The sequence below is a fragment of the Camelus dromedarius genome, chromosome 28 (assembly GCF_036321535.1).
Source record: "Camelus dromedarius isolate mCamDro1 chromosome 28, mCamDro1.pat, whole genome shotgun sequence".
NCBI classification, from domain to species: domain Eukaryota; kingdom Metazoa; phylum Chordata; class Mammalia; order Artiodactyla; family Camelidae; genus Camelus; species Camelus dromedarius.
In genome coordinates this window covers 19,847,419-19,864,404 of record NC_087463.1, presented here as the reverse complement: position 1 = coordinate 19,864,404, position 16,986 = coordinate 19,847,419, and the positions used below count along the sequence as shown (strand labels likewise).

At 40.6% G+C, this 16,986-nt stretch overlaps 1 protein-coding gene across 3 annotated transcripts in view; it reads right to left on the bottom strand.

Annotated features, from left to right (window-relative positions):
- The window catches only part of CDH7 (cadherin 7), a 116,001-nt gene that overhangs the window by 21,801 nt on the left and 77,214 nt on the right, over positions 1–16,986 (bottom strand). For all 3 annotated transcript variants that reach the window (XR_004133364.2, XM_031441775.2, XM_031441773.2), the window contains 4 exons: positions 13,255–13,508; positions 2,146–2,282; positions 807–928; positions 54–171 (listed from right to left, as the gene is read on the bottom strand). Coding sequence is in view for 2 of the 3 variants with exons in the window: in XM_031441775.2 (XP_031297635.2) it covers positions 54–171; positions 807–928; positions 2,146–2,282; positions 13,255–13,508 (631 nt within the window). In the remaining variant the exon portion in view is untranslated. The remainder of the gene's footprint in view (positions 1–53; positions 172–806; positions 929–2,145; positions 2,283–13,254; positions 13,509–16,986) is intronic.

The window sequence follows — 16,986 nt, the reverse complement described above, 5'->3', positions numbered from 1 at the left end:
TGCTGAGAAAGCTTCTACCTGCTGCCTCCTCTGGTGACGCAAGTTAACCTTACCTTTGTTGTCTTTCAGTGAAAAGTTGTGGTTATTCGTTGCGTCGGTTGTTAAGCTGAAATAAAACTGGTGCCCGTTGGATGGCTCATCTTTGTCAACAGCACTGATTTTCTGGATAACCTGGGGAGAGAGGGAGTCCAGCGTGGCAGCATGTTGATGTGCTCTGCTACACAGCAAATGTCCACCTCGTAACAAATCCATCTTCCTGAATGAGCAGGGAGGGAAGGGTCAGGTGCCCTAGCGTGAACCCAATCTCAAAAGGGCTCTGAAAATCACATCATGGCCTTTTCAAAATTCATGTTTGAATTTACTTTTGCGAACCGCAGGAATAAGCAGCTGACTGTTCCATGCCAGCGAACAGCACAAGACAGTGCCAACACAGATGAGAAGAAAGCTCATCGAGGTCACACTCCACTTAATTGTTAGGACTTAAAGGGACGTAGGGCCACCGCGTCATGGAGGAAGCAGCCCCGTCGAGCTCAGCACACTTCCTCCCTGAAACAGCCTCAGCCCTGAACCGCTTACCACGGCTTTTACAGCATTTATTACCTTTTCTTCCCGAGGCATTGTCATCATCCCACTGAAACTGGAATTTAAAAGTTAATATTAGTTTATGCTGCACATCAAAGTGTTCATTTTGCTGAAACACGCCGATTACAGTTTACCTGAAAGCTGGCAGGATTGCAAAGGCCCGGCGGCTGGGGAGGTTTAAAGAAGTCAGCCCCGAGGAGCTGGGGGTCCCGGCGCCCACTCACCTGGCCAGGCTGGGCGTTCTCACAGACCGTGGTCTCGTAGTCCATGGCGAACTCGGGGGCGTTGTCATTGATGTCGAGTATCGTGATGGCCACGTAGCCTCGTCCTACCTGAGATGGATTCTCTAACAGAGAGGAAAACGTTTCATCATATACAGGCACACCTCGTTCCTAGCGTGCGTCCCTTGAATGTGCTTCACAAATACTGCGCATTTTACCAACTGAAGCTTTGTGGCAACCCTCCATCCAGCAAGTCAATCATCCCATTTCTCCAAGAGCACCTGCTCACTTCCTGTCTGTGTGTCCCATCCAGATAACTCTCCTAATATTTCAAACTTTATTATATGTGATCTTTGATGTTCCTACTCTAACTTGCTAAAAGCTCAGATAGTGGTTAGCATTTTTAGTAATAAGTATTTTAATTAAGGTGTGAACTTTTTTTTTAGAATGCTACTGCACATATAACAGACCATAATGGAGTGTAAACGTAACTGTTACGTGCACTGGGAAACCAAAACCTCTGTGTGACAAGGCTCGCTGTGATGCTCACTTTACCGTGGGGGCTGGACCAGAACCTGCAGCCTCTTCGAGGGCTGCTGGTACTCAGGGGGAAGCTGTTACACCAATGCTGCTTTACTTAGGAAACCCATGTTGAAAACGATCAGAATCAAACAAAAATGCTTACCTCTCGAAAGCACAAATCTAATAAGGGAATGACCAAGCCTCAAAATCCAGAGTCATAATATTGTAGACTTTAAAGGGAGAAATAGAAATTCTGATCCAAAAGTCGTACACACACGAGTGACAAGTAAGCCATGAATTTCAATATTCTTTGATGCTACAGCTCATTTTTGTATGAATATATGTATATATTATGTACATACTCCATGTTTATTTACTGTATGATAAATGTATGTAACATGCTTACAATATAATTATGCATTGTTCTTTCAACACTTTTCTTATCAGAGACTAAAATTAGTTCAATATCAGAACTTACAAAACTGAGTGTCTTGGTTAGAGACCAGTTTACTATTTTGTGTAGGCTATTTGACCAATTCCCTGTCAGCATAAATGCAGATACGATCACAAAACAAGAAGCCCTCTGAGGGTAACTCAGGCCCATTATTTTGCGGTAACTTCTTGCCATTAGCTTTGTGAGTAGCAAATAAAGTTAGTGAATATAAATGTATTTCCCAGCTTGAAATTAGGGATTTTCAAAATGTTGCTTAATTCAAATAAGCACCTAATGAAATTCAAGTTGAAATTATAAACTCAAGAGGATGCTTCTCCACTCTCAAGTGTCTTCCAACCTAATTTAATGTTAAATCTTACAACTTACGGCTCTCCATTGCGAGGACTGTGATGTTATGAACAGCATTTGTCTCTCGATCCAAAGATTTGGCGGTTGTAATAACTCCGCTGTTGGCATCAATGTTGAAGTATCTCTCCAAGTCTGTATTTCTGTCAATTGAATACCTAATTGAATATTAAAAAAATTAAAAAGTCAACTCGTATGTTTATCATTTGCTAAATCTATTTCATTAATTGCACAGCCAACTGCCAAATTCTGCTGACTCCATGCTCCGTCATACTTACATAAAATACCCCTAGTGTAAAATTTCACCAGCGTTCTAGTTGATTCACAAACCACTTGCCAGTAATCTCTTTGCTCTTCTGTCCAACAGTACAAAATGAACATAATAAAGTTACCTTCACGGTGGACTTGAATATGCCGTTACAAACTTCGATTTTATTTTATTACGTTGGCTCCTAAAAACCATTTACAATAGATCGAGTAGCCCTGGTCATGATGAAATGAAATATATGTAGACCTTCTAAACATACACGACATCTGACCCATTTCAAATATACTTAGTAACGTCTTTTGTCTTAACACCAGACTGATACTTATCTTTTTAAATCTCTCACTCAGGGGTCTTGACCCGGATTCCACAGATATGTTTCAAAGTAGAACCCCTCAAATTACACAAATATTTTGATGTGTAGAAGTCTTTTTGCAAAATATCTACTATCCAAATATTAGTGAAAATTACTTCTCCCCTTGAATTCTTATTCCATTTTGCTGTTTTTGGTTAAATACACAGAATTCACCCTTCCCTCATTAATGACAACCTGCAAATGCCCCTTACAGTCTTTCTAGTTGGGTGAAATAAGGACTGTCATTTAAAAACAATTAAACAAATGAACAAAAGAACAAACAGATAAACATGCACTCAATTTAAGAAAGAATTGTGTTTCCAAAGTAGTTCAATTATTATGAAATGGCATCAACTCCTCAGAGTCTGCTATATTACAAATGCAAGGAACATGAAAAGAGAAAATAGAAGAAAACGTTAGAAAAAACTGACCATAAACCAATAAATAATGTCTTTGCACAGTAATGTGTGTCTGGATGTGGAGAATATTAGAAGTTATTTTTTGACGGCTTCTGTTTTCTTGATGGCACAGGAGACAAGGTTATCAGCTAAGACAGGAGAAGGTGGTTTAAGAGAATTCATTTTTCAGACAAGACAAAAATATATGTACTGGGGAGAGTAGAGTGGAATAGCTAAGCATTGTGGACTTCCCTTGAGATTCACGTCCATCAATGTAATGTGAAACCAGTCATCCCATCCGTGTGTCTTGCTCTGTTCTCATCTATGGGCTCAAAGATACATAAAAAGCAGAAGGTTGGGTTAAACCAGTCCTGGACAGCGAAAGGAGACGGAGGTAAGGCGGATAGCGATGATAATGAAAGTCCACGGGCTCTACGCTGGTAAGGGAGCACTGAGGAAGTAAGAGAAGGCAGACTGACATTGAGAAGATTCTGGCAGCATCAGTAGGGGGTAGGACTTTATCAGGATGCAGAATTGCTGGTGTGGGAGGTAGCAGACAGGATGAGATGCTTGAAGTAGATTTTCAACAGCAGTGAATCACAAGCCAAGACTCATAAGAATCTGACAAAACCATAGCAAAGAGATCAGTGAAGTCAAGAAGACCAAGCAAATGAGAGGCTAACGAGTTTGACGGGTCGTGGGTGTCGCGGAATCAGCCACTAAGCATCATGCCATCATGCTGGTGGGAAGAAACACTCTGGGCACTAAAACCCTCAACAAATCACGGGTGAACACTGGGTGTCTGGTGCTTGATAGCAGCATGAAAGATTTTTGAGTAAAGTCTGATGATGCATTCTGCAAAAGAATTGAGAGTTTTGAACGGAAAGGAAAATTAAATAGCTTGAAAATGGCAATGGCAGCATAAAACGTACTCACCCCCACCTCCAGGATCTGCGCTCCACGACATGTGAGAGGAGAAAGAAATCTTGCTGCGTCTCCCCATCCCCTCTACTTACTATCCTTGCATTATTGCAAAGTGTCTTCATTCAGATCCAGATCAAACCATGCTACTTACGCTGTACGTTCCATCTGCTGACATTCTCAACAATGTTTTTCCCTTGGATTTAGATCCCTTTCCATCTATACAGCTTTAGGTGAATCAAAAAGGTGTGTTTTCTATTTTAAAAAACAAATTTCCTCCATTTGGGTCAAGTTCATCCTTCGCGTCCATGTTGTCAAAGCCACTACTCACTTGTTTCTGTTTTTTTTTAATGTAGCTTTATTGTGTTTTTTTTTTTTAATTAATAGACTTTTCAAGAATAGTTTTAGATTTACAGAAAAATTTATATATATATGTAATATATACTATAAATTATTATATATATAATTGGTGATTTGAGAATTACTGACATTGTCTCCTGTTCACTTATTCATGCATTCAGCAGTTATTCTTGAGCACCTGCATGAAACTCTATTTCAGGAAGTATAGTGCATGAACAAAATATTTTTAAAGACAGCAATTCATAATAAGTATTTGGGAGGAAACCAACAAATTGCTATCCTCACATCTGATGAAGGGAACTGGGGCAGGTGTGGGGAAAGAATGAAGTCCTGGCCTGAGAAGAGATGGAAACCTTGGTCAGGACCAGAAGCAGACAAGCTGTCGAGGACAATCACAGTGGTCACTGTATTTCTTAATCACAAGGACGTGTGATCACCCAGCATAAAGGGGTTCCTGTTTTCTGCCAGTGCCTCAGGACCATGCAAAAAGCTAGAGTGTATGTGTGGGACATGAGCTAATATATAGTCACCTGAGAACAAGCAACATAAGGAAAATCTGGGCACTCTGTAGAGTGAGAGGGGCAAAGAGTCTTTAAACTGGAATCTGGGAGGGCTGAGTGAGCCCAGAGAGGAAGCAGGCCCTGCAAAGTTCAGAGCAGCAGACTCTGTATCTCTGCATCTAAGGGACTAAGGACAGAGAAACGCAGTTGCCAGAGTCAGTCAGAGGCTGAACAGGAAGGACGGGCTTGGTGGTTCTCTCATCATGACCCGAAGTTCTCTTTAATGCAGCATCTGCTGCAGTCACTGGTGTGTCCTCTCACAAGCGTCCCTCTAGTTTCTGTAAATTACAGCCTAAAGAACCCGTCCTCTTTCACTGCATGTCGGAGTGACCTACGAGAGAGATCACTTCCATATTTCCGCAGCACCAGCAGTTAAAGCTTCTGCCGTATCCATTTATTACACGGACACCTCCAAGTCTCAGTATCCAGCCTCAATCCTTTCCCTGACATTTCGTAAACTACTCCAGACGCTGGCAACATCTTCAGCTAAAGCTCAGTATATCTAAAAGCAGATTCACTAAACTTTCCTCAAAACTATCCCTCCCTACGACATATAGTGAGAATTTAAAACACAGTTTACATTTTTTCCCTAATCCTCAAAACAGCTCTGTGAGGTCGTGTGTAACAGAGACGTTTATTTGCATGCCTAATATCTATATGCCCTTAATTCTTATTACTAGAAGCCGGCTTTCATTAGAGGCAGCCATGTGTCCCGCTGAAAAACTACACTTGCTAGCCTCCCTGCAGATGCAGCATCCTTATGTCTAAGTTTCACCAAATGAGATAGAAAAGAAAGTTGTTTGGTTGAGCATCACTGAAAAACTCCCCAAAGGATAGGAGAGCATTGCTAATTCAGCTGGCATTTGATTTTTGCCCCTTCCTCTCCATCTCACCCAGGACATGAAAGCAATGGAAAGCAATTCAAAAACCATCTTGTAACTACGAGGTGATGAGTACCTGATATAAGAAGCCAAGCTCTTGATGACATTATCCTGCCAAATTGTCCGTCTTCGAGTGCTGGCTCCAGGCTTCTCATTGGTTAACTCACTCATGTTAAAGCTTTGTTTCTACCAGCCAAGCACAACTTCCAACTCGGGTAACAGGTACCATTTTTGCTATATTTCAGCACTGGGGCTTTAAAGTCTCACAGCTGGTTGCTGATGGAGCCAAGATTGGGAACTGTGCCTGTCTGAGCCATCCTTCTGGTATAAGACGCATTACCTAGAGATGAGCTCTGAGTCTCTGCTACCGACAACTCTAGAATTGAGCCTCTTTTCATGTTTTTCCCACTGCTCCATCTAAAACTCTTAAGGCAGTCACATGGATGTAGTAACTGATTAATGATCATATCACGTGAGTCTCCATTTCTCTGCTTTTCCTCACACTGGCCCTCCTGGACTCCCATTTTTCCTCCTTCCAATTATTTAGTCTTACTATTCCAGGAGATAACCTTCTAGCATTAAAGCACCAAACCTTCCCAGTCCCATCAGAAATCATGCCTTTCTAAGAAAGCCTGTAGCATGTATGACCCGTGGGCTTTATTTACTACATGCTCCTTGGGCTGCACACCATGAACCACAGACTGGGCACTGAGAGGCAATATTTATAGCCATGACCCCACAACAAACCTAATGTACTAATTTGGGCTTTTCATTCACCATCTGTCCTCTTCTGTTTCTTCATCTGCAAAATGAGGAAAAACTTTACAAGATGGTTTCTCATTTCCAGGTTGAACCCTGGATTTTTAAAAATAAGTTTTCACATAAGATCTCTCCTACAGCTACACAATGAGTGGGTTGGGACCACATCTTACACATGTGTGTGTCCTCAGTGTTCCGCACATCTGCAACAAAATGAATCCCCTAATAAATGCCTCTAGTTATCAGTGCCGCTGCTGGATAAGCTATGGAGGTCGATTAAAACGGTCTTCATGTTCACAAGTAGCATACCTATCACCCCGCTACTGACACGCATGTCAGATCCATAAACAGGATACGCAGGTGGGTGAGGCTAGATTAACACAAACGTATCAGTGCTACTCCCCAGCTGGCAAAGACAATGTAATAAATAAGCATCAAAGCCCACAAACGATAAATGCTGGAGAGGGTGTGGAGAAAAGGGAACCCTCCTACACTGCTGGTGGGAATGTAGCTTGGTGCAGCCATTATGGAAACAGTATGGAGATTCTTCAGAAAAATAAAAATAGACTTACCTTATGATCCAGCAATCCCACTTCTGAGTATATATCCAGAGGGAACTCTAATTTGAAAAAGATACATGCACCTCAATGTTCATAGCAGCACTATATATAATAGCCAAGACATGGAAGCAACCTCAATGTCCATCGACAGATGACTGGATAAAGAAGTTGTGGTATATTTATACAATGGAATACTATTCAGCCATAAAAATAATGTCATTTGCAGCAACATGGATAGATCTAGATATAGTCATTCTAAGTGAAGTAAGCCAGAAAGAGAAAGAAAAAGACCATATGATATCACTCATATGTGGAATCTAAAAAAAAAAAAAAAGAAAAAAAGGACACTATGAACTCATCCCCAAAACAGAAACATACCTGCAGACATAATAAATAACCTTTTGGTTACTGGGGGGAAGAGGGTAGGAAGGGATAACTTTAGAAGTTTGAGATTTACAAATGTTAGCCACTATATGTAAAAATAGATTTTAAAAGTTTCTGCTATATAGCACAGGGAACTATGTTCAATATCTTATAATAACCTTTAATGAAAAAAACATGAAAACGAATATACGTATGTATATGCATGACTGGGACACTGCTGTACATGAGAAATTTGACACAGTAACTGACGGTACTCCAATAAAAAAAATTAAAATAAGCAACAAATCTGATCAACAGAAATAGTTGAATCACTTGAGTTGAAACCTTAATCTCTTAAGAAATGTAGGCATGTGTGTTGCTGCCAGCACTGTACAGGTTTTGATACAAAATTTGCTAAAATCCTGGAACCATATTTTCTAACTATGTGACTGGGGCCATGTTTATTTAAACAAGGGAATGTTAATGCTTGCCTTACAGGGCTTTAATGAGAAATAAATTACTTCACACTAAACTACTGAGTTCAGTACGTAGCGATGCCACTGTCTGCATCCTCATCCCCTTTTTCTGATGACGGCAACTCAGTTTTCCTTTGGGGATTTTGACCTTCCCAATCTCATGCAATCTGGAGGGGACTCACAATGTAGACGCCCAGAGCTTCCTGGGCAAGAGAGAGACACTCGTTCTAAGACAGACCAAAAACACTTTCCAAGAAATGTGAACCTTAAACAGAGAGCCAGGAGAAGGGGGGAAAAAAAGGTGGAGAGTTCCCAGCAGTTCACCCTACAGCCACATTCAGAAGAGACTGCTTACTTTTGATACTTGTATTTCTAGAGAAACCTCACTCCTCTCTTTTCTGAAGACTGGCTGTTCAACTTTCCCTTTCATTCTGTGAGACAATCACAAATAATTCAGAGTAAAATAATATGTAGAAATACAGGCATGTATACAAGCTACTTAAAAATACACACCGAATCATTCAACCCCCCCGCATGTGCTCATACTACCACACTGCCTAACACAGCATCTGATACAATTGTATCACTTTGGTCTGAGGACATACCATGCCGGGGATGCCAGAAGAGCCTGCAGGTAAACATTATTATCACCCCTATAATAAATACACCTAGAGTTTTGTATTTAGATTGCTAGAACTGAAAATGATCTCTTTTGCTTCTGAATCACCCCTCACATCTCATCTTATTTGTAATAATGCCATGTTTCAGTTCCCTGGCTATTTGAAGCAGAAGGGCTATTTGAAGCAGAAGGACTTCGGGCTTACTGTGCTGCCTCCAGAAATCGATGTGCTGATTTCATAACATAGCACTAGACTCGCAGGCCGGGCCGACATAAAACATAAACAGACCTTACGTAATTTTTTTTGGCTTGTCCGAATCCTGCCCTCCCTCAAAGCCCAGCTTATGCAATCAGTCCTTCAGATGAGGGCTCACGTCCAGTGAACTCAGAGCGATTACTGGTATTTATCTCACAATTTGCCACGGGACAGCTCTGGCACCTTCCCCCCTTGTATTGTTGAACTTTTATGGGATCTTATTTCTTCACCCAGACTGTACGTTCCCTGAAGTCAGAGGAAATGTTTTATTCATTTTTGTCTTTCCCGTCAGCACTCTCCCCAGAGGTGCGCACAAAGCAGGTTCTTAATCAACGTATGTTGATTCATCGATTGGTCTACGGATACTGACATGGGGAATCAATAGTCCTCTAGACTCAAGGCTGTTCTTACAGTTTTTACCACCTTACTGATGACAAAGTTACAGAAGTGAAGTTTCTGTCATTCAGAAAGATGATCAGAATCAGTGGAACCCAATCTGTCCTTCCAAGTTCAATACATAAAGCCTGATAGTGGGTAGTTGAGACCAAAATTTACCTGAAATGGTAAGCAACTACCTAAAAACAAAAAGCCAGAACCATGTGGGCCCTCAATTACCCACTTCTGCTTTCAAAAATTCTCTTCTTTTTTTCCTAAGTAATCTCAAGTAGCACCTCATTTCCAGTGTTGGCTTCCAGTTTCCATATCAGAAAAGAGGAAGACAAAGTGTAATGAAATGGCAGGTAAGCTCTCTAGAAGGCAGGCAAGCTGTAATGAAGATGTGACATTTCACAAAGGGGTTATATGCTGACCTATCGCTGGGCTCTGGGTTCATTTAACCTTTCAACCTATTGTTACTACACTTCTAAACAGTCCAAGTGGTAAGGTTCCAACAGTGATGGAGAAGCCCATATCTTCTTTTAAGGAAAGGGCAGGTGCACAGAGCTTTTAGTTGGTATTTCAGTGGAGCAGGTAAAAAAAAAAAGTATATATATATATATATATATATATATATATATATGTATATGTGTGTGTGTGTGTGTGCGTGAGCGCATGCACGCGTGCTGGGCAAGGCATGGATAATGTGGGAAGATCTCAACTGACCTTGCTGGAGGCAAGTAAATGTATTTCCCTCTAGAATTCTAATCTCTTGCCCATATCAGTAAAGAGTCCCAGGGTAAATGGCAGATGCTAGAGTTGAGTATTACACCACGAAGAATGTCAGTGAATGCAAACACTAATTATCCAACTTCCTATACTGTTTTACAGTCCAAATTCTATTCGCCTAATTTTAAACAATTACAACAAAACAAATACTGCTTTCCCATTCCTCTAAGAACTACAATATTTCTGAGGGTGGAGAAGCACAAAGCATACAACTGTGAGTCTTCACACGACTCTGAGAGCCTTCAGTTCCATCTCCATCTGGAGATTCACTTTCCTAGGACCTCTCAGACTGTGTGACCCACTCGTCCCCCAGCATCTGCTCAAGGCAGGCTCACGTTCTGAGTTACTTGAATACCCAGTGCAAACACACGTTTATGTCCATTAAACGACTATGTAATATTTTCCACATGTTGGAAAATATATGAGTACAAAACCTTCAGCTAATGCAGCTACTTGTAAAATATGTCTCCCTTCATTGACTTCATTGACCTTGAAATAAAAACGGCATGAAAACAATACACGATAATCACAGCAATGTGTGATGATAATGCTTCCTAATACTGAAGCCGTGATGGACAGTTTAGAGCATCAGTTATTTTACCTTTCTGACTTAATCTTGAAAAAAAACCTGGGCTGAAGCAGAGATAAGTCCTGGTTTTCCTTTTTACTGGGTTATATGGAAACTCAGGAGGCTAAGTGACATCTCCGAGGACACGCAGCGAACAGCAGTGCTGGGAAGAGAGCCAGTCCTGCAGCGAACGTGTGCGTCTGGGAGCACTCATCAGCTCACCCCACTACACGACTCAGGGAGCCTGGCCTCGTACAGATACCGTGAATGGGCAGGCTGAGTGATTGTGCTGGCCTTGTGAAAAACAGTGGCAAGTAACGTTTCAAGAATACAAGCATAAAATCTAAGTCAAGAAGTAAATTTTACAAAAGCCAAAGAAATATTCATACACACATACACACAAAATAACTTTGAACAAAGTCTCTGTTTGTGAGGTTTAGAGACTAGAAAAGGATGTAAGAAGTACTAACCTGAACTTTCAGGTCACGTTTATGGGTTTTAAGAAGATGAACACGAGGCAGACATCCCCTGCTGGCCAGCTGCTCTTTTATTGATTAAAAACCTGGAAAATCACCTCCAAAATCAGCAGAGTTCAGCCGCTGGCCCGTCCCACCTCTGCGCTTCAGGGAGCCCACGTGAAACTCATTGCAGCACTAACTCAAGTCACGGCCCCCTTGGTCCCACTCTCTCCCCTTCCCTAAGTTAGTATGTAATTCTGTATGTTTTCGAAGTAAAATACTATAAAAAGTGAAATATTTACTCTGAAAGGCTTTAACAGGATGATACACAATGGGATGGGTGAAGAAAAAATTTTAAAAAAGATAAAAGTATCAAGACAATAAGTCAAAATTTTCTTAAATCCTCTCGCTCCTTTAAGTACTGAATTAGGATTTGTGTCTCTCTTTCCCCATACCCCTGCTTTCAACGCAAGCGTTCTCCCTTCCCCGCGTCATATTAAGCACTTTCAGCAGAAGTCAGACTGTCCTGAGCCGCTGGGCTAAGACCACAACTGGACCGTGGCTGGTGGCTCACGGAGGAAGGAGACCAGGACGCCACGAGAGACGCGGCGCTACGACAAACCCCGGGTCCGACTTTGTGCACATCAGGAGGGCTTGGGGGATGCAGCTGAGCTTACGTCCGGGAGTCATCTGACAGTGAAGGCTGGGCGTTACAGGGAGCAGGGGCAGGCTTATTCCCGCTGAACATCTATGACTCACAGATGCTCTAGTGCACAGCGGATTACACTCTTAGAAATGGTATACGATCACTGCATTAAAAATAATACAGCCATCCATACAGCCTGAAGTTGCTGGACCAGAGAAGCAAGGGGTATGACCTCATTTTTGGAACAACAAATATTTCATACCAATTTTTTACCAGGCTAGGGTATTAATGTCAAATAGAAAAGGAGGAAAGGAGAGCACTAATTACATATACACACACATACATATGCTGATTATTATGTGTATATAAGTAATAAAATACTACTAAATGTGTATAATGACTTATATTACACTCTATGTACACATAAATATATACTATATATGCCTGATAGGCTTATTATTTTAGGGAGAGAAAAGATTATGAGCTCTCCTTACCTAAAAATCATTATCTAATGTATATTTTTCAGGACACTCTAGTCAGTGTCCAGACTTAGTCAGAAGTTAGCTCAAAAGCACTCAGCATTACTAAAGATCAGTTAAATCTAAAAGTTAAATCTGTGCTTAGCTTATAAGCTGAACATACCTGAATATAAAACCTTCACTGTTTTTTTGTAATTTACAGACTCAAAATCCAAACCATGACATTGAAAAGTGTTACTTAGGAACCCAAATTAAGACACTAATATAGTGTAATTTCAATTACATTCTATCTACTCACTTAAATATTATTAAACATTCACTGAAAAAGACTGTCATATGCACACACAAGCATACACAACAACGTGTGAGGATCTCAGACTGTCAACTCTAGGTAAAAAGTGTGGACTGAAAGCTCGTGATGTTTTGAGCTGCTCACACATCATCATTCTGTTCACCTTCAAGAGGCAGGGTTATAACAACGGGTCTACTCTCTCCACAGGACGGCTGAGAGGACGTTTTTAAACAGTCCTTATATAGACACAAGGTATTATTTTAGTTTCTGTAAGTGGAGTTAATAAACTAACAAACATATACTATCCATATAAACCAATATAAAAAAGGATTTGTTTAAAAATTAGTCCCTAATTTAAACTGTTTATAAAATTAGCCTCCCACCACATGCGTTCATCCTGCGACTAGGACACGCAGCACTTTATCTCTGAACACAGTTTGTTCTGAAAGAGCTCAGGATCCCTGGCTGACAGGAACGTCAGCTCTGCCTGTGGATGATAACGGATGCCCACAAATCCTGCCACACAGCAGGGGCCCTGGATGACCAGGTGACACGTCTGAATGAGTCAAATGCTGAGTTGTTCTGATCCCGTGTCATTTCTGCTGCTTTGGCTCGATTACATACAACTACCTACAAAACACAAATACTGGTTTTTCTTTGCTATGAACCAAAAGCATCGTTCTATGGAGACGTGAGTGATGAAAACGGCACCTTGCAAAAGTGCAGAGAAGGAGAGCGGGGAGCCCTTACCTCACGGGGCTGTTGGAAGCATCCGGGTCGTGCGCGGCCACGGTGCCAATGATGTTCCCCACTTGGGTGGCTTCTGACACCTCCATGGGGTACAAGGGTGAGGAAAACACGGGGGGCTCGTCCACGTCTTCCACGATTATCTTCACGGTGGTCGTGTCGCTGAACGGTCCCAAGCTTAGAAAGCGAGGGTCGGCGTCTTTGTTGGCAGCTTCTATCCGTAGCGTGTAACTCGTTTTGGCTTCAAAATCCAAGTCCTGTAAAGAAAATTGTTTGGAAAATTAAATTGCCAATTAAAGAGCCAGCAAAGCAGAACCTTGTTTATGAATGTCAGTAAGTGTAGTAGGGACTCAGCTATGAAAATGCATAAAAATAATAAATAGCAATGCCAGTCAGAATCCTTGCTGCTTTCTGGCTCACAGACGATGGTAAGGACTTTTGAGCAAACTTAATCCACTCTGCTGCAGTCCATCGCGTGGGCAAACGCAGGCCTTTGGAATATGATTTGGAAGACAAACTGATAGGATTTAAAAATATTTTCCAACAGGGACATTAAGGTGATACTCTTCCATCATGTGATTTAACTGCATTATCCAGGGGTATAAGTTTAAAAGGAAGAAAAATATAGCTTTCCATTGAACTTCTCATTTAAAAGGTCACTGTCAATGATTTCGGGGACTCCATGACAATCCTAAACTTTCAGGTGCTCCAAAGGCAGCTGCAGCAGAAGAGGTGGCATATTGAGTTTGTACAGCCTGAAAACAGCTGATTCTTCTTGCTGAAACACCCGCTCCTTCTCCCTTCTGCATCCCGCCATCAGTGTACACTAGCTCTCTGTCTATATTCGATGCTTGGCAGTTAGATTCCAGAATCTCTATTCTGCAACTTTCCAACAGGATTAACATGCCATCACTTTTCTCAAAAACAGTGACCCGAGTCAAGCCATATGGTAACTTAAAAGTTGTAAGGGCAGCTAAATGTTGTACTAGTGAGGCACCATCTGTGAAAAAAAAAAAAAAAAGAATTATATACCCAACACGTGGAAGCTGTGACAAGAACACACTTCTCTTTCTGCAAGGGGCACAGAGTCCCAGCTTGTTGGGGCTTTCCATCTCAGTCTCACCGCTGAAAAACTGTCCCAAAATATTCGTTACGTTTAATGATGTAAAAACAAAAATTCTAGAAAGTAAAGAAACTGACAGAAATACTATCAAATATAAAGCATAATTGTCATTTTCACGTGTCATTTAATAATAAAGCAATAATAAAAACGGGCTAAAATGTAATGTTGAGAACTGCAACCTAAATTCATCCAGCATGTGTATGGGCACACGTGTGTACACACATGGAGGTACGTGTACATTCCAACTCACCCCAGACGGATATGATGCTAATTAAAACAAAACACTGTAGTTGTATGAACGTAAACTATATATACATACAACATACTCTTGTGTATATATATGCTATATATATGACACATATATACTAAGTATAAAGCACAAATACATACATAAAATACAAAAATACACACTATGTGTGTGTGTGTGTGTGTATTTCCACATAAATAGTGCATGAAAAGATTCCAGAGCTCATGTCTGGTTAATTTTATATATGAAAATATATAAACCAATACTCAAAACAGGTTCACAATATCTAGGCCAGAGAGCACTCACTGAAATCTTTATCTGCTTAGCATCTGTCTCATCCGTAGACTGTAAGCGCCAGACTATTCTGTTCAACACTAGCATTTGCAGTGCCTGCTCTGAATTTGGTACTTTGAAAAGCCTCGATAAATTCTTGCTGAATTAGAAAAAAGCTAGAATGCAGGTATCTAAACCTCAGGAGCCTTAAAACTGAACTTTCCCTTTGCCCAGAGACTCCAGATGGCTGAGGCGGAAGGTGGGGGCAGGAAAACAGCCAGTTACATTGTTCTTCTTGACTACAAAGAATTTCATGTAATTACTATGGGAGAATCAAGTTTTAATTCTTATCTGAGGTTTCACATGAAAATGCTGGAGCATGTGGTACCCAGTGCCTTCAAGATCACCTCATTAACAAATTCAGTGACACTTTTATGAGGCCACCCTTTTTTGTCTATTATCTAAAAATACATCTAGCCCAATAGTTCTCAACCAAAGGTGAGATTTAGAACCACTCAGGGGGACTTTCTCACAACTTCCTGGCCCCTTCCAAGATTTCAATTCAACAGATCCAGCCTGAGTCACAAGCATATTTATTTTTAAAAGGATTTTCAGGTAACCATGATGCAAATCCTCTTGTAAGAAACTTGGCCTCCTCGTTGAAATTTTCTTGGGCCTATACATGTAACCCAATATTTCATTTGGATTCTGCTAAAAATAAAACATAGTATTTTTATTCACCTAAATGTATTTAGAGACTCTAAGCATACACAGAACTTGGATATAAACCTATTCACTTTGTTCTTAGATTACTTATAAAACTGACAAATTATGAGAGAAATCTTATTTTTATCTATTATGTCTATGTAAGATAGACTATGTTTTTTAAAAACCCCATTTACCATCTCCTTTGCAATCAATTCAAAACCAAAACAACTTTTAAAATGTTCACTCAGCTTTACCAAAAGGGACAGCAAGTCTTTCTGTCTTGAAGTCAAAGTTTGGCTGATGAAAGAATCATTTAACATTTTATGCACAAATGAATGCAATTATTTTATGGCAACTTGCATTTTTAAATGTGTCTAAAAGGCAACAATATGCAGGAAAGACATCTGGATGCTGCCAAGTCATAAAGAGACACGGGATTGCACGTGATGATTGGTTGCCGAAAAGCTATTAGGAAAATAGAGCAATAAAAGAATTCATATGAAAGGCTATGAATCAAGATTCCAGACAAAAGGAACTGCCCCACAAAATGAGTTTCAGAGCAAATCAGAATAAGCCAGACTAGTTTTCAGGGAGGGGTGGGGTGTGCGGGACAAGACTGTGAAGCCAATTGAAGAAAAAGCTTTTGCAGAAAATTTTCATTCCTGTGTCTCCTTATTGGTTTCTACATAAGCAATGTATTCCGTAACTATTAGATTTAATGAGCAAGGCTATACGTAGGGGAAAAAACAGTTAAAATAACAACGGGGGAAAGACAAGGAGAAGGAGAGGGAAGGTGATTAAGGTAACGTTTTAAACAGATTCAACACTTGAAATGATGTATCATCAGAGACTCGATATATTTGGAAATTTGACCAAAACCCTGTTCACAATGCAGCCCACAAGAGCAAGCCAGAACCTGAAATCAAATTCTAGTCACTCTGACCCAACTCATGATGCAGTGGAGAAAGTTGCTTCTCCATCTGTCAAGTGACATCTATGTCAGAGACACTGAAAGAGACAGACAGCAGCTTGTTTGACATTTTCTTTCCTAAACTATAAAACTAGGTGGTTGAATTTTATTGCCATCAAAGGACGATGAACTTTAGGATTAAAAAAGCAAGTATTACAACTAAGGCAGCGGCTGGCGACCTTCTCCTGTAAAGACCAGATAGAAAATAATTAGACTCTGCAGGCCCCATGTTCTCTGCCACATGTAAGTAAACTAGTGTGACAGTAACACATCATTTATAAGCACTGAAATTTGAATTCTCTATAAATTTCATGTATCATGCAACATCTTTCTTTCATTTTTTTTCCCAATCGTTTAAAAATGTAAAACCATCCTCAGCTCCTGGGCTGTACAGAAACACACAGGCAGCTGTCT